General features: G+C 37.9%; 1 protein-coding gene across 1 annotated transcript; it reads left to right on the top strand.

Annotated features, from left to right (window-relative positions):
• The first annotated feature begins 14522 nt into the window (after positions 1–14522).
• Positions 14523–18322, top strand: CUNH8orf48 (chromosome unknown C8orf48 homolog). The gene is given in 2 exon segments (XM_037524677.2): positions 14523–16067; positions 16069–18322. Coding segments are annotated over 2 exon segments (1002 nt in total). The 5' UTR covers positions 14523–15213; the 3' UTR covers positions 16217–18322.
• Positions 18323–18845: the final 523 nt, after the last annotated feature.

The following is an 18845-nucleotide window of genomic DNA, read 5'->3' as shown; positions in this document are numbered from 1 at the left end:
AAAAAGATTTGTTCAAAACACACTTTAAAGATAAAAAAATTCCTCTTAATAACATAAGCTCAGGAACACTTGAAAATAATAAATCATTGACACTAACATTCCCAAAAGAAAGAAGAATTTGTTTTGAATTTCACCAAAATCTATAAAAATTGAAGTTAGAAACAAGATTCAATATTGATTTTCTAATGTTCTTGTTTTAAATAAATCTATTACTTTTTTTGTGGTTTTCTAAGTCTCAGTTATCCATGCTACTTTTTACATTTAATTTTTTTCTCCTCGACAGTTTTGTGCTCAAAAATATATAAAAGGAGATAGAGTTTTATAGTTTTCATTCTATGGTAGAAAGTTTTCAAAGAAGTAATTGAGGATTTCTAGTCAGGACAGAGGAGCTTAGACCCAACTCCCTCCTCCCTCCCTGAACTATGGGCTCTGGGAAGAACAAAAGAGAGAGAGCATGGAAAGGCAGTGCCAGAGTGATCTGGTTATGTCAGAGGGATACCTGAGGACTGCAGGAACACAGCAGAAAGAAGCATCTCAGGTCTGTCATTTTCAAACTTGAATCTCGCAGCAGAAAACAGCCTAGGTCAGGTAGGCGCCTTTCGCCCCTGGCCAAATGCGGGTTCCACGTACAATCCCAGGCAACTTTGGCACATCCAAAGATGGCAGAATCTATCAGAATCCACCTTCACCATAAATGAATATATTAAGTGAAGGAGAAGTAATTCACTGGATTTCTTTAAGAGTATTGTTCTGAATACATTCCAGATACTCCATAGCTCTCCATTTCTTTTGTATAAGTCACTGGAGTTTTATTAATTTCCTTGGCCCTGTCAAGTTTTCTCGATAATCTTGGTCCTGTAGCTCTTGTTCCCGTGTCTGCACATTTCAGGCTACAGGCATCTCTTCCAATCTCTGCAGACTGGCATGGGGCAGTTAAATAAGTCCTTCGTGAGTCAGCCTGGCTAGAGATTCTGGGTGGGCAGTTCGATGGCTTCCAAGGTGGGGTTTGTGCTAGAGTCCTTTGGTGGGCAGGTCTGGAGCCAGGGACAGCAGGAAGTGGGGCCTGGTGGCTTCATACATGGGGACCATCTGGAACCTGGATTGTGGTGGAAGATCTGGAACTTGGTTTCACTGGGGCGGGCCTAGCACTTAAGTCCTGGTTCACCGGGGTAACCAGGCTGAGCCCGGCCTCTGGCTCTGCAGGAGTCCATTGCAAGTATTGTCCTCAAGAGCCTCAGGGGTCTGCAGGCACAGGAATGCATCCCGAACTGCAATGCCACCTCAGGACACAGGAACCACCAGGCTTCCGGAGCCGGTGTAGCCAGTGGGCTGGGGTCGCCCTCTAGGAGCCTGGAGCTGAGGAAGCCACCATGCCTCGCGCGAACTTCCTGGGCTGCTGGAGTTGGCCTGCGCCTGGGGTCACAGGAGCGGCTGCTGGAGCCGGCAGACACCCGGGATGAGCTGGAGGCCTGGGTTTGCAGAACGAGGTCAGGAACTTGGAGCCCCCAGAATGGCTTGGGGCCACTGGAGCCGGCGGGCAAGCAGGTGAGCCTGGGTGGGTTCCCAGCATGGGGGGACCCGGCTGGGTGTCCGGGATGCTGCCTAGAGCCCTCAGGCAACCGTGAGCCAGGGGCCTGGGTTTCTGGGCACCCACAAGAGCCACCTAGTGCCACGGAGTTGGCCTGGCGCTGACGCCCGCCGGCAGGGTCAGTCCTGCGCGCTCTTGACTCTGCTCCCGCCCAGTGTTTCTCTCAGAGCTGGGCTGCCGGGTTTGGCAGTCAGTGAGTCCTTCCTGCCTCTGCAGGGTGTCTTTTCTCATTTCTGTGCTTTGCCCAGGTATCTGTACTCCCTCATCTGGAATTCCCGGCTCTTGTAAAGGTATTTTCATGTCCGATAGTTGTTAGAATTGACGTTTCTAAGGGAGCAATGAGGGCTAGTAATGCCTACGCCGCCATTTTGGTCCATGTCAGCACCGCGGGTTTTAAGGGAATCTAGTTGCACATCCGCTTCTTCACATTTATTAGCCTGGGAAATGTCTGTGGATTGCTCATGGGGAAGTTTCTCTCCCTTCCTACACCCCCTTGCACATGGGAGGAAATGCAGTATAATTTTAAGAAATTTAGTTGTCCTTGGTTAACCACAGAATTAGGAACAGAATATTAAGAGTTTGTTATCTCAGGTTACACAGTAATGATCTCATTAATGCTATAGTTATAAGTACCCACAGACTATTAACACATTTAACTTTTGACAGCATTAGCCACTAATGTGTCAATGATTGGTTACAAAGTAACCTTTATATATCATCCTATTGCATCTCACCTGCTAGAGAATATCACTTCAGCCCTTCCCTTCCTCACCATATTTCCCCTTTTGATATGATTTTCCCCTCATCATATACATAGTTTTTCTCTTGTATTAGAAACAATCCTTTAAAAAAAAAGATTTATTTATGCATACAAGAACTGGGGTACAGGCCAGATATATGGGGGGAGGGTGAGAGGATTCACCAGAGACAGAGTGAGGAACAGAACAGGCAGATTGACTGAAATACACTGCTGAGGGGAGAAGCAGGGAGACAGGAGAGGTCTGCTGTGCCATGTGGGTAGCTCCCTTGCTGGCTGAGCATCGAACTATGCTGCAGTGGCTGCAGATAGCTTCACAGTGCTGAGCTTAACCCCTTGGCCACAAGTGAGGCCCCGATAAACAATCCTTTTTTTAAAAAAAAAGATTAATTTATTTATGCATACAAGAACTGGGGTGTAAGCCAGAGGTGTGGGGGTGCCTAAACAATCCTTTCTTGATTCCATTTGCTTCTCCAGCTATTGCTCTGTATTTCGTTTCCCTTATAGCAAAATTTGTCCAAAGGGTTATCCACTCTCACTGTCTCTAACTTTTCTCTTCCAATCTCTATTAAACCAATTTCCATGAGTCTGTGATGCCTATTACTTCAAAGTTACTCTTGTCAAAGTCACTGACGTCCTCCACGTTAATAATGATGAATTCTTAAGGATATTTGAGATGGCTGTTCACTTCCTTCTCTGAGATACTTTTCTTCATCGGGCTTCCAGAACTCTGCTTTGTGAAGATTTTCTTTGTACTCCCCTTGCTCCTCCTCCATGTCATTTACTGGATCTTTTTCCCATTCCCAACCTCTTGATACGAGAATACACAAGGTTTCCTTTTTCCCCTCTCATCTATAAACACTCATGTTTTGATCTCTTCCAGCATCATGGGTTAAATAGTGTCTATATGTTCATGTCTTTCATATGTCTGTATTGCCATCCAGAGTCCTTCCCTTGCTATCCACACTTACTTATCAAAATCACTACATAACATTTCCATGTCAGTATCTAAAAGATGTTTCAGAGTTAAAATTTCTAAACACTGCACTTCTAGTCTTCCTCTCCAACTGTTTTGTCTTTTCTTAAATGATAACTTATTAATGATAACTTATTCCATTAATGATAACTTATTCCTTCCAGTTTTTCATTCTTTCTAACACCTTATACCCAATGTCATTGAGAAATACTTTTCAAATTGTATCCACTTCCATTGCTACCATATAGGTTCAAGCAACTATTATCTTTTGCTTAGACTTTGTTCTCTCTTTGTATTCTACCCACCTCACTTTTCTATACCTTATCCAAAGTCTGTCACAGAAGCCAGAGATATTATGTGCAAATATCTGCTCAAAACATTCAAATGGCTAATCATTACACTCAAACAAAAATCCCAAGAGTTTACAACAGCCTACAAGGATGGAGTCTTACTAATTCCCCACTTTTAATTTCCTCTTTCACTTATCTGCTCCTTAGCCCACAAGCACCTTTGCTTTTGTTTATACATGTCAGGCTGCTCTCAATGAAGGCCATTTGTTTCTATTCTCTCAGTCCATTACTTTCCGTCAATCACCTCATGGTTCTTTCCCTTACTTCTGTCATGTCTGTTAAAATTTCATCTCTTTAGAGATGAAATTTAGAGAGATTCTCTGACCACTGAATTTAAAATTATAGTACTCCTCAGAATCTCCTCATATTCTTCACTGCTTTTGTTTTCTCCGTTTTACATTCTACCTGCTAATGTAATTTACCTATTATTGGGTTTACTGTGTATATTCACACATTAGAATATTAACTTTTTTATGACAGGCGTTCTTGTATGTTTTATTTGCAGTGTCTCAAATTTTAAAAATAGCATATTTGGGAAAGTTACAAAGTATGCATACTAACTTTAGGATACTGAGCACATTTGGGGAGGAATGGTATGGAATAAAATTAGATAAGGATGGACAGATGACTTTGGTTTTATTATTTTTAACAATTTTTTAAATAATAAAGGATTTGTTTATGGCTGGGGTTTACTTTTGTTAATATTAATGGTAGGTACAAAAGTTTTAGTTGCATTTTTCTCAGAATTTCCTGAATGTTTAAAATACTTTATAATGTCAAAATGTAGTTTATTGAGAAAGAAAGACAGATAACTGTCCTTCTGAGTGACTGGAGCATGGATGGGGTAGAGGGATGGGTGGCAGAAGGAGAGAGGAAAAAGACAGTGCCTGGGCCAAGATAGTAATAGCAAGTGGCTGCTTTCTAAATACTTTATATTTAGGAGAGGTATCATACAACAGTGTTTCTCAAACTTCAGCGTGCTCCCAAATCACTCAGGGATTTGTTTCATTGTACAAATTCCAATTCAATTGGTCTGGGAGAGGTTGTTATTTTGTCCTTGTGATTCTCCTAGGTTTTGCCAATGCTCTTGATCCTAGAACACAGGCAGCAAAGTCCTAACCTGTGTCTCTAACTTGGTTGTACACTAGGAAGTATACTAGAGTGTACACTAGAATACCCTGGGAGTTACATAAATACTCATGTTTGGGTCCAGTCCCCAAAGATTCTGATTTGAGTGTTTTTGGTTCAGGTCTTTTTTTTTTTAATTTTATTTTTATATTCCCCATACAATTACAACCCCCTTATTTTGACCCCACCCCCCCTTTCTCCGCCCCCCCCCATAATGTGTCTCTGGTTCATAGTTGTTTGTTGATTTTGATTTTTTTCTTTCTTGTAGTTATTCTTTTTCCTGGTCCCTTATTTAGGTTTTCTAGATTCCTGCTATGAGTGAGGTTTGGTTCTGGTCTTTTAAAGAGTGATTTTAAATTTTAAAGAGTGAGGGCCTCCCCGGTGGCGCAGTGGTTGAGCACTGGGTTACGAAGCTGCCCATAGCCTCTGCGGCACCGGTTCGATCCCCGGCTGCTCCCCGTCCACTGGAGGAGGGTCCCGCATGGCGCGCAGACCTCTCCTGCCGCCCGCTGCTCCCCTCAGCAGTGTACTTTGGTCCTTCTGCCTGCTCTGCTCCCCGCTCTGGCCTTGGTGAATTCTCTCACCCTCCCGCGCTTCTGACTGTACCCAGTGCTTGTATAAATAAATAAATAAATCTTAAAAAAAAAAATTAAAGAGTGATTCTAACATGCAACAGAATTTGAGAGCCACTACAGGGGTCCCAGGCCAATTCCCTTCCTGGTACACTCCACCTTTTTAGGAACCCCTAAGTAATGCTTGCTTCCTGCAGCCTCCTTCCGAGAAGGTTTTGGACAGAGGTCACAGGGTAGTACCAACCGATGTTTCTACTCCATCCAGACCATGTGCCAGAAATTAATATCCAAATTCAGATATAGACAGAACACCTGGCAGACATGCTCTTTATTGAATGGGGCCAGCTGGGCAATTCAGGAACCTTAATCACCATTATATGCAATGCCAAAGTAAGAAAATTAAAATGCCTACTTGTGAGGAGGAAGTGATCAGAGATGCTGCTGAGTTGCCAAAACTCTTGCCAGACTGTCAAATCGATTGTTTAATCGTTTAATTCATTATTTACAAAATTTATTGATGGACTGTGTAGGGTAGGCAAAGGTATCAGGCTTTTCTGCCCTCCCGCCATTAGGATAGATGAGGGAACTCTGTGGTCCTGAATGCATGCCTGATGGTGGGCACCTCAAGTGGTTACACCTGGGCTGAGAGACTGGACTTTAAAGGGCGGTGGCGTTGGGACACCAGCAGAAGCCAAAAGAGAAGCCGAGAAAGAAGCAGAGAAGCCAAGAGAGAAGCAGAGAATGCCGGAGAGCCCAGATAGAGTGAAAACGGGCTGGGAGGCCTGCCAGCTTCCCGGGCCCCCCGGTACTCCTGCTTGCCATGTACCTGGTAATCCCAATAAAAACCTGCAAAACCACTGAGGACTCCGATTCCTTCTTTACCTGGTCTGCTGGATCATAGAAAACCTGCACTGTGGCCATTCCTGCCCCTACAGACTGATATGTGTAAAACACATAATTTAATGGTGGAGAAGACAGCTGTTTTCTAACCCTCATAGGGCCTATAGTCTATCAGTTATTACAGTCATTTATTATAAATTATAATAAACAATTTATTACACAATTGTGAATTTATTTATAAGATTATAATTGTTACATGCATATTCTGGGTACTGGAGATATAAGTGATAGAGTCTCAGGGGAAGACTTGACTGAAGAAGTAATAGATAAACTCAGACTTGAAGGATGAGTAGTTATGAGCTAGGAGAACTGAATAGTAGGCAAGGGAACAGTCACTATTGAATACTTGGTGCTTGTCTGTTTCTCAGAGGAATATTCAGCTGCTTAAATAATTCCCTCTGTCTTTCTATCTCAAATATTCTTGCATAAAAACATTTAATAACTATATTGTCTGAATGCTTCACAGGTTTATTTTTTCCTAGCCTGAAGATAAGTCATATCACTTAGTGGTTTCAGACAAGATACAATGATGAGAAACAAAAAGAATTATAAAACAGGAGAGGGGAACAATTTGATGCTGTGCTTCATGCTGGTTGAAGTGTGGATGCTTATTTAGAAAGAAGTTGTTAATGGAAGGAATGAAGGAAGAAAAATAGCATGTGGGAAGAGTCTAGAGATGTAAGTTCAACCTGAGGAGAGGTATATTACCAGGCCCATGGATGACTGACTCCCAGGATTCCATCTCCATGGCTTGTTTGCATGTGTCTTCCCTGTATTGCATAAGTATCTGAACTTCATATGTGCAGTTTCTTGATAATGTTTCAATTACAGTTTCCTTTATTTTCTGATTATTTTAATATCTAAACTTTTAGGGCTTTGATGAACTGAGTATCTTTAAATACTTAGTAGAAATAGAAAAAATAGGAAATCAAATTACTGTTAATGGGAAATGGAATGCTGTTTAAGTAGAAATATGTTGCTGGATATTCCTTTCAGATTCCTTTTGCTTTGCATACTTTAGAACACAATGGTTCTGAGTCATTGGGGGCATGGAGGAACTGATTGTGAAAAACAGCTTAATGTTGGAGAGGTGTCACCATGGCAAATAGATGGAAAAATGATACCTACCTTTAGGAGCATCCAATCAAGATGATAATTTGGAAAGTAAATCTTTGAAATGAGAGCCCATATACGATATTTAATATAGTAGACACCATATTTGCTCCCATTCTAAATAATTTCAATAAATCCAAACAACTCCAATATAGATTTTGATATTTAAAATAACTTTTGATATTTAAGATAACTTTTAAACAATGCAAATAAGGTAAGGTAAGGAGAGTCATCATTATATTTTAGATTTTTTTGTAAGAACTCAGTAGTTTCTTTTTAGGTATACTTAAAAAAATGCCTTCATACATGGTGGGGAGAGGCAATTCAGCAATTATGGAAAATACTACAGGTCTGATACAAATGTATTGATGCTATTACTAATATTGTGATTATAATATATGAAAATATTATGATGCTATTACATATTTTCTAACATGAAATAAGAATCGAAGCTAATTGAGATTATAGCTTCATTAACCAACAGTGTTTTCCTTAATTAAAGATTAGACAGTTTGATAGAAAGCATTCTTTACTGGAGAGGAAGAAAACAAAATAAATCCTTTGTAGGATATGCATTTGCACTAGAGTTTAAAAGTGGTGCATGGATTTTAGCAAAGGAAAAGACAGAAATCAGTCTTTGCTAGCTAGAAACAATGGCTAGAATTATGAGATTTATTTTTCTGGAATTTATATTTTATTGACCTTGAAAATTTATAAATTTTCACTAAAGTTCGGACATCAAAAAATCAGGAAAAATATGAAGATGGTAGAAATGTTGAGAAAGACTCAAGGAATCCATGTTTTAACTCAATTTTATTTTTCATTAATGGAAGTAACTTGTATGTAGTTATTTGCTACATACAATACAATTTGTTGTATTTATTCCGAGTATTTTTACATGTTTAATTTTATAATATCATTGGACAAATCTTACTGTGTATGTTTTACAAATGTAAAACATAGAAATTGGGTAAGTAGAATGCTTGTTAAATACTAGATAGCTCATAATGAAGGAACAAGTATTAGCAGAGTTTCATTTTCATATTCCCTATTAAATTTACTCTAGAATTAATAATAACACCAACTATAGCAACTACCATTTGCAGGCAGAAAACTCTAGTCTATATTACCTCATTTAATACTTAACTCCTCTCCCAATAAACAGATGCTGTTGTCCATAGTATATTATTGTACAAAAAACAAAAATGAAGAAGATATACCTCAAATTTGGGAAGGGTTTTTTTTTTACAATATTTTATTTTTAAAATGTATGGGTGCTGAGGAATCTTTTAAAAGTTCTTATTTCTTATTTATATTTAGGTTAATTGAGGCTCATTTTATAGAGAGCTATAGTGATCAGTATAAAATATTTTTAGATCATGTCATCAAAACACAGATGAGAATAATGCATTAAAGTATAACAAGTGGTCCACTTTTAACATTTCTCAGTTGCATTTTAAGGTTATATACTCCAATTAATTTTAATCTATTTGATGCCATTCTCTTTATACTGGATGGGTTTGTTATTATTCTCTCTTCTTACAATATTAATTGTTATTACTATATTCAACATAGAGGAGGAACTGGCAGGATGGTCAGTGGCTTTTACTTCCAAACCTTTATCTCCAAATGGTTTCAAAATTATATATTCTTGACTTGGTGGGGAAGAAGGTGTTATCATAAAAAAGAGGAGACAAAAACAATTTTACAAACAGCAGAAATAAGTTTCATGGCATAGAACCACACTTATTAGTAAAGGGTCTAACAAGCTTGATGCATGAAATTTAGCTACAGAAAAGACAAGAAATAGCTTCTGCGAGCCTGAACAAAGGCTAACATTGTGAAATTTCAGTGGCATAATATACAGGCTTCAAATAAGAGTTCTGGTTAGTGCGACATAAAGGAAGTGCTTCATTAGCTATCATAGTGCATACCTCTCAGGCTCGTACCACAGGGCAGCACACAGCAAGGGCATGGGCACAAAGAATGAGCTATTCACTCAGGTTTCATAATCTTGCTCTGTTTCAGTATCCTGGGTTGACAGCTTTCAAGTTGAGCATGGAAGGCTCTAAAGAAACATTCTTCAGTGATAGAGTTTGTTTTTGGAAAATGCCTATCTAAAATAAGGAGATAAAATAAGTTGAGCCTGTGAGCTCAGTTTTTTCACATTAGATGTCTTTCCAGAGCAGTGATATTTTTATGAATACTATGAACACTTTAATAAAGTAGTTCTACAGAAAGATTGGTCTCACATGAAATTATTTGCAATTTCTATGTCATTCAACCCTATGCAATCATATGAATATTCATTTTACAGTGAAAGCTTACTTTGTAAGTAGAAAAATTGCAGTAAAATGCTTTGCAAAGATATTGGGTAGAAGAAAAAATAATTCTATGTAGTATTTTTCAGGAAAACCACTGTGAATTCCTCTTTTTTTTACCAGAGCCACAGACCCCTGTCCCTCAAAGAAAACACAAAATTTTGTAACTCAACTACAGCTTAATGGAACCGTTTCTGAATTCATTTCATACAGTGCTCTCTGCTCTGAAGAGAAATATATTACATTTAATTTCTGATTTATATTCATTTCCTAGATGCCAAGGTTAATCTTAAAAAGTATTACACAAAGGCACAGGGCCCTACTACATAAACTTGCATAAAATGCTAAGGACGGTTCTTTTTTTTTTTTTTAATAGAGGCATGTTTTATTTATTTATTTATTTGTTTGTTCATTTGTTTTGTTTATACATGCACTGGGTACAGTCAGAAGCGCGGGAGGGTGAGAGAATTCACCAGAGCCAGAGCGGGGAGCAGAACAGGCAGAAGGACCGAAGTACACTGCTGAGGGGAGCAGCGGGTGGCAGGAGAGGTCTGCGCACCATGTGGGACCCTCCTCCGGTGGCCGGGGAGCAGCTGGGAATCGAACCGGCGCTGCAGAGGCTGTGGGCAGCTTCGCAACCCAGCGCTCTACCGCTGCGCCACCGGGGAGGCCCTAAGGACGGTTCTTAATTTTAACTACAGTGAAAGAGAAATAAGTAAGGCTAGAAAACAAAAAAATATTTTACAAAAAAATTTTTATAGACAGAATAGCAAAGATATTTAACATTATTTGATGCAAATAATGTTATCATTGATGGCTTAAGTACATTGGAGATAATGATTTCTAAAATGACAATAATTTATGGCCTTATTTGGAATTTTACAAGACACTCAGAGGAGTGGGAAATCATAGCTTACCTCCATAAACATTAAAAGTCCTGAAGTATACCAATCATAATATACTGAGAGCTGCATAAAATTAAACTTTAAAATTTTACTTTCTTTCCAATAGGAACAATTTTTTTAATTCAAAACATGAGGTGTGTGGGGCCTCCTTGGTGGCGCGAGGGTTAAAGACTGCTATCAAGCTATCTCCAGCCACTACAGCAAGCGCTCCATCCCCGTTGGCCAGGGAGCTAACAAACATGGCACAGCAGACCTCTCCTGTCTTGCCTGCCGCTCTCCTCAGCAGTGTATTTCAGCACATCTGCCTGTTCTGCTCCCCACTCTCTCAGGTGAATCCTCTCACCCCCTGCACCTCTGGCTTACATCCCAGTTCTTGTATGCATAAATAAAAAAATCTTCAAAAAAGAAAAAAGCTAGGTGTGAGCTCTTTACTAGCTAGCTCTTTACACTGACCAAATTTGTGATAGAGTCAGAGAGAAAAACTTGCACACAATAACACCCAAAAACCTTCATCAAAAAAAAAAAAGTGCCCCTTAACTAACAAGGTCAAAATTACATATAGTAATATGGCGGTCAGTATACCTACAAAGCAGTGTCTTTTCTTAAATCCCTATATTTACCGATTCATTTTTTTCACTTAGCACAATCACTAATAGTTTTATAATAAAAAGTCTATCTCAGAGGTTGTCTGTACATCTTTTAATCTGGTTTTTATATGAACTACATGGTATGGTTTGAATTGTATCTCCCCCAGATTCTTATATTGAAGTCCTACCCTCACAACCTCAGAATGTGAGTCCATTAGGAGATAGGCTTTTTACAGAGGTAATCCTGTTAAAATGAGATCATTGGGGTGGAACACCAAGATTGGACACCATTGTAGCTGGTGTCTTTATAAAAAGTGAAAATTAGAAACAGGAAGAAAGCCATGTGAACACTCTGTTGCTTCCTTTGCAACACATAAGACATTTATTTTGATGTAGTCCCACTGATTTGTTTTTGCTTTTGGAGTCAGATTCAGAAAATAATGAGAACTGTGTTCAGGAGAGTTTCTTTCATAAGAGTTTTAGGACAGGTCTTATATTGAAGTCTTAATTCAGCTTGAGTTAATTTTTGTATATAGTGTTAAGGTAGTGGTCCAGTGTGATTTATTTACATGTGGCTGTCATTTTCCCAAATCATTTACTAAAGAAACTGCCCTTTCTCCCACTGTATACTCTTGGATCCTTTGTACTGAATTAATTGACCATAATGTGTGGGTTTATATCATGACTATATTTTATTGATCTATTATGTGTGTTTTATTTTAATAAAATAGCTTTATAATCTAGTATGAAATCAAACTAGTTTTTAGTTTTTTTTTTTTTCCAAAATTGCTTTGGCTATGCAGGTTCTCTTGGGATTCCATATAAATTTTGGGGTTGTTTGTTTTAGTTCTGTAAATAATATCATTGGATTTTTTTGACAGAGATTGCACTGTATCTATAGATAGCTTGGGTACCATGGCATTATAATAAAATTAAGTCTTCCAGTATATTCCAGGGAATATATTTCTATTTATTCCTGTCTTCTTCAATTTCTCTCATTGTTGTCTTATAGTGTTCAGTGTACTGGTCTTTTACTTACTTATTTAAATTAATTTCTAGGTACTTTATTATTTTTGATGCAATTGTGATGGGATTTTTTTAAATTTCCCAACAGAATATTTTATTGAATTTTTATGCAATTTTACTGAATTTGTTTAACAATTCTAACAATTTTTTAGTTGAATCTTTAGAGTTTTCTTTTTTTTTTTTTTAGATTTATTTATTTATGCATACAAGACCTGGAATACAGGCCAGAGGTGTGTGGGGGGCTGGGGAGGGGGTGAGAGGATTCACCAGAGACAAAGTAGGGAACAGAACAGGCAGACTGATTGAAATACACTGCTGAGAGGAGCAGTGGGCAAGTTGGGAGAGGTCTGCTGAGACATGTGGGTCACCTCCCTGGCCTGGGTGTGGATAGCTTCATAGTGCTACATCTTAATCCCTTGCGCCACCAGGTAGGCCCCTTTAGAGTTTTCTATATCTGGTATTCTGTCATCTGCAAATAGCGACACCTTTATTTCTTCCATTCCGATTTTGAGACAGTCACAGAGATGTGAGTAATTATTATATGATAGTAGAAAAGAGTACTTTTAAAGATATGATCATAATTTGGTTATATTTTTAAAAAGACTAAATTTAGAGATATAAGCTGAAGTATATGGATAAAACAATATTATATATTGAATTTCTTATACTACAGTAGGGTGATAGATATCTTAAAAATCTTAAATTACATTTTAACCGACCAGTTACAGTTTCTGGAAGTTTTTTCAACTTATAACTATTAATGCATTTGAAGATTTTGCTACAGCAATGCTTATTAGAATGTTTTTAGTAGCAAAAACGAAAAAAAAACAAAAAACCTGAAATGCCTTGTGTTTGAATTGTTTTAATAGGTAAATAAATCAAATAATGCAATGTAATCTTTAAAGTTATTTTAAAAGTAATTATAGGTTTAATAGAATAGTGTTTATTACTAGTAATGAAGAAAATTGCTCATAAAATCAAAGCATAATCTAGGTTTCAATAGGGAAAATTATTCAAGTAAAATATAAAATTTTATGGTTATTGTGATTATTTGCGGGAGGTCAGAATTCAAGAAAATTTTACTTGAATATTAATAGTTTATCATTTAAATTATCTATAATAAACAAATATTACCTGTGTAAAAATAGTAGCTATTAAAGTACAAAGCAGCCCTTCATATAGCAATTAATCAATTTCAGAAAAATAATAAAAATGAAGACCCATAGATTAAAAAAAAGTAAGATTGAAATATTTGTGAGATAAAACATTTTTAAAAATGAAAACTAACCACTACACTGTAACATAAAATCATTTTTTTATAAATGAGTGATGCATGATTCTTTACTCTACCAAAATGGTTTTTCACAGTGAGATTTGTTGTACATTTAAATGTGGTTCATTTTGTTTGATCTATAGGACCATGTACAGTGTAGTGAAGTTTGGGTAGGGTTGAATATGTTTAAAGGATCCATGAACTTAATTTTCCTTATTCACACTAAATTACCTCCTGGTACTTGGTCACCACAATGGTTATAGGAAGGGGTACAGGCCAGATGCAACCTTAATAAGGAGGAGGCTAAGATATCTGGGAGAAGTTCTTGCTTGGCAGAAAGGTGTTAACAGTTGTCTTTCTCTTTTCAAGGAAGGGTAAGTGAAAGAGAAAGGGAATCATTGAACATTTTTGGAATAACACTAATTATATCTAGCTCGAAAACAACGCACACGCGCACACACACACATACACACACACACACACACATATACACACACACACACACACGAGCAAGGGACCCTTCTCAAATATTTACTAAGCCCTAGACTCAAATATTAAGATCTTGAAAAGTCTTTACTAAGCCCTAGACTCAGATATTAAGATCTTGAAAATTCTATCTCCACCATTGACATTTTATAGTTTCTGAGAATAGCGGTTAATAAAACCACCATGTTTTTAAAAAGCCTTGTTATAGAAGGATATGCCATGGGTAACAGCCTAACTTGGGAGATTCTGAAGGAAAAGATTGGAGTTCCTTGAACTGGTAGTGCTTATCCCAAAAATCCACTGGATCCGCTTGAGGTTATTCAGTAGATTTCCACAACATCCTATGTGTCAGCTACCTTCTGAATTCGGGCCGCACTGACTGACATGTCTTGGAGTTTTGAGTTCATTGGGGGTGATGTGGGACACAAAATCAGAATCTCATACAAACACGTAGTTCCTAACCACGAAAGGAAGGATGCAAAGTAAAGTGCTGGAGGGAAGCCCTTCCGGAGGAAATGAGATTTGGAGGAGGAGCAGTAATTAATCCTACAAAGAGCTAGCAAGGCCAGCGAGGCGGAACTTCCTTAACCCAAGACCCGAGAAGCTGTGATTTTGGAAAAGTACCAGCTCTTCGGAATGCTGCAGCAAAAGAGTTACTCAAGATGAAGCTGGAGAAATAGGTAGGAGCCTTGTCAAAAAGGTGCCGTGGGAATTCAGAAATTCTGGTTTCAGTATTTCCATTTTTAGCCATACTTGGTGTACAAATAAGTGATCTCCTGGCATAGGCTTGGCGGACTTGTTCGTGCCCGTGCTTTTTGGCAACTATGGGGCTTTTTTGAGTTTGGATGCCTAGTGGCCTCACACATTTATATCTGTTTGATTTTGCAAGCGCCACCTTCGTTCAAGAACTGTTAGATCGCGTATACTTAAAACTGCAAAAAGAGGGGGTCAAAGCACAACAACCGGAGAGGGCGGGCCCGAGAACCCCGGGGCTGCAGAGGCTGCGCGGTCGGAGAACTGCGGGGGCGGGAAGAGGCGGAGCGCTGCGCCGGCGACCCACTGCGCATGACTGTCCCGCGTTGCTAAGGCAGCGGGAAAGGCGTCACCAGGAAGTGGAGCCCTGCTTAACTGTTAGCAGCAAGATCCCTGGCCTGTGGACGCAGGGCTGATTAGGTCCTGAGCCATCGTGACCACAGCAAAGCAGATGAGAAGCCGAATCTGATGCAGTGTGATGACCATCTGTCCAGAAGCCCAAGGATTCTTAAAAAACAAAGGGAATTGGGCTCATATGGACCTCAGTGCTACAACAGACCTTTCTGATAATGAGACCTCCAAGTCCTTTACTGATGAAGTACAGAGTTCCAGTACTTTTAGCTCCTCTGGAGAACTGCATTCCTGGCCCCATGCCTCCGGGCACAAACTTGAAAATGAAAGCCCAAATACCTGCTTGGAACAAGAAGACAATCAGTCTGAAGTTTCAGACTTGAACAATCATGAAAAGAAGTTGAGTAGAAAATGGATCAGTTACCTCAAGAGCAAAGAGACTCACTCTGGACAGTACCATTCAGACACTAGGCTTCAAACAGAAATCAGTCAGGTATCTGATGAAGAATTGAGTGCCCTGCAGTCTTTTTGCATTAACAAGATAAACCTGATGCATCATAGAGTGAACTCTCAAAAGAACAGACATAAAAAGTTGCAGCTTCGATCAGATATAGCGGTTCCAGAGATAGATGTGTTGAACTGCATTGTCCCAGATGATCTTCTGAACAGAGTTTATTTAAAAAGCATGATGACAACACTAAAACAGGTGACAACAGCTAAACAACATGTTACTTCACAGTGTCCTAATTGTAACAGAAAAAGAGCAGAACTGGCTCAGTCTGCCTTTCTAAAACAAAAAAAGACTTTACTGGAATCACTTCTACTTCAAGAGAAAATAGATGAGTATCTTCATACTAAAGACTTTCTTAGCCTTATTGGAGAAGTACATCAAGATCTTCCCAGGCCTTCAGATGACCCTAGAATAATCTGGAAAAGACTTAATGAGAAACGTGCGATTGGATTCTCTGATTTTAAAAAGTCATACAGAGCAGATGAAGTAGGATGGAAATAGGACTTGTGATTCACCTTTTCCTCTATCACTTCTCAAATCACTTACTCTAACCAAACAGGAGATGGTGTTAATGATAATGTGTAATGTAGTTAGATGTTCCTGTTGTACATTTAAATAATTACCATTTCTACAGGCAATTTAGAAACTAACTTAAGACTTGACTTTGCTTCTTTCATAGATTTACAAAGACTACAAACTTTGTTTCCAGTGCTTATTTCAGATAGAAGGCAGCATTGTTAATGAAATAGTTACAAAGCTTTTCCAACAATCTAGAAGAGCCATGTTGGTAGTTCAGACTAGGATTTTGATGGTACAGAGAGAAGTGCAGAGATGTAAGAGATACTTAAGAAGTAATAATTGACAGGCTCTGGGAAGAAGTAGATATGGGGATTTTAAAAAGGTAAATATTAAGAATGTGACTAAGTTTCTGACATGCACTTGAATGAATGATAATTTTATTAATATTGGCACATTGGGAGAAGATCATGTTTGATAAGAGTGATTAATAGTGTGATTATTTAGGCATGGTTTTAGGTATATTTGAGCTACGCATGCTGAGATGTTGAGGAAACAGTTGGTTTTCTGTGCTTGCTGTCTAGAGGAAAGCTATGGCCTAGAGATTTGAAATAAAGGATGAGCAGTGGAGGGGGCATAATTAGTTGGAAATTGTAGTCATAAATGTGGTAAGCTCTGCTGGGTGACATTAGAGTGTTGAGAAAAGGGTTATTACCAATTCCTGAGAAATTCAACAATTACTGGTTAGGTAGGGGGGATATGCAAGGAAAGGAGGTTGGGAAGAAATCATAAAAGTAGGATAAAGGAAACTGGGAATGTGTTGTGTTGTAGAGGCCAAAGAAAGACTATTTCAAGAAGGGTGAGTTGTCTAAGTATGCCACTGCAGTAGAAAGTTTGCATTTAGTCATTGTGCACTGTTGACCTTAGCAACAGCCTCTACACTTACAGAAATCATACAAAACGATTAGGAAATAAATGTGGTTAGGAAATGAAGAATGTACAGACTATTCATAAAGATTATATGAATCTTTTGTGTTCATTGTAATTTGTATTCTAATAAGAAAAATCATCCCCTGAAGAATAGCATGGTATTTTGAAAATGCATTTTTGTCAAAAATTTAAATGGCATTCTGAGAAATCATATTTGTTATTTATTTTCTCTGTAAAATTATTAACCCTTATTAACCCTTAAATTAGTAAAGATGCCTTGAGGTCATTTTTCTACATAATGAACCCAAATCCTTGCCGACACTTAACTCTCCATTAAAAAAATTACAACACCTTAGTAGGTGTGACATGGTATTTCATTTTGTTTTTGGTTTGCATTTTCATAATGACTAATGATGTTGAGTATCACTTATGCTTTTAGCCAGTGTGTATCTTCTTCATCTGTTTTGTTTAGTTGTAGGAGTTATTTTTACATTTTGGATATAAAACCCTTAAATAAATTGCAAATATTGTCTCCCATTCTATGGTAGTCTTTTTAGTCTACTGGTAATGTACTTTGGCACACACAACAAATCGTTATCAAGTTTAAGGTCATGTAAATATGTTCTCAGATTTCTGTAGTCTTCCATCTTATGTTTGGATCTTTAAAACATTTTAAGCTATTTTTTTGTTCATTGCATGAGATAAGATTTCATTCTTTTGCATGTGGATATCCAGTTTTCTCAGCATCATTGTTGAAGAGACTATTTTTATTGAAAGGTCTTGTTACCCTTGTTGAAAGCCAGTTCACCATAAATATGAGCATTTATTTTGGACTCATTAAATTCCATTGATCTGTACTAATATCCTTTCACCAGTACCACACCATTTTGTTGTACTTTATTGTTGGTTTTGAAATCAGTATGTGTGAAATCTTTGTCTGTGTTCTTTTCCAAGATTGTTTCGTCTCTTCAGGATCCCTTAATATTACTTAAAATTTTTAGGATGTGATTTTCATTTCTGCGAAGAACACCATTGGGGTTTCAATAAGAATTGTATTAATCTGTATATTGCTAATAGTATTACTGTCATCTTAACAATATAAAACCTTAGGATCCATTCATAGGGGATGTCTTTTTTATTTAGTTAGCTCTTAATTTCTTTCAGCAATGTTTTGTAGCTTTCTGTGTACAAGTTATGTGCCTCCTTTTTTGAATTTATTCCTAAGTACTTTGTTCTTTTGGTTGTGAGTGGATTTTTTTGGGATGTTCATTGCTAATGCATAAAATACAACTCAATTTTGTATGTTGATTTTGTCTCCTGACACTTTGCTGAATTCATTTAGTTCTAATAGTTTTTTAAAAAATATATTCTTTAGGGATTTTTAGAGTAAGATTATGCCACGTACAAATAGAGATAATTTTACTTCTTTCTAATTTGGATACCTTACTTATCTTGCCTAATTGACTTGGCTCAAACTTCCATTACTATAATGATTAAAATTGGCAGGAGTGGGCATTCTCATCTTGTTTCTGATCTTAGCAGAACAGCTTTCAGTCTTTCATTACCAGTAAATCAGTTGTGATACTTTCAAGGGCTTTTAGTCCTTTTTCAATGTTGAGGAAGTTTCCATCAATTCTTAGTTTATTGAATGTTTTTGGCACAAAAAGGTATTGAATTTTGTCAAAGGCATTTTTCTGAATCTGTTGAAATGACTTTGTGGTTTGGGTACTCTTTAACCCAACCTTAACACCTTGCCTTCTTTGGACTCAATCCTTAATCCTTTTACACTGACTACTCAGAAT

This window comes from Talpa occidentalis, unplaced genomic scaffold (assembly GCF_014898055.3).
Source record: "Talpa occidentalis isolate TD23 unplaced genomic scaffold, MPIMG_talOcc4v2.1 talOcc4.4, whole genome shotgun sequence".
Lineage (NCBI taxonomy): Eukaryota > Metazoa > Chordata > Mammalia > Eulipotyphla > Talpidae > Talpa > Talpa occidentalis.
This window is presented reverse-complemented; position numbering and strand designations above follow the sequence as displayed.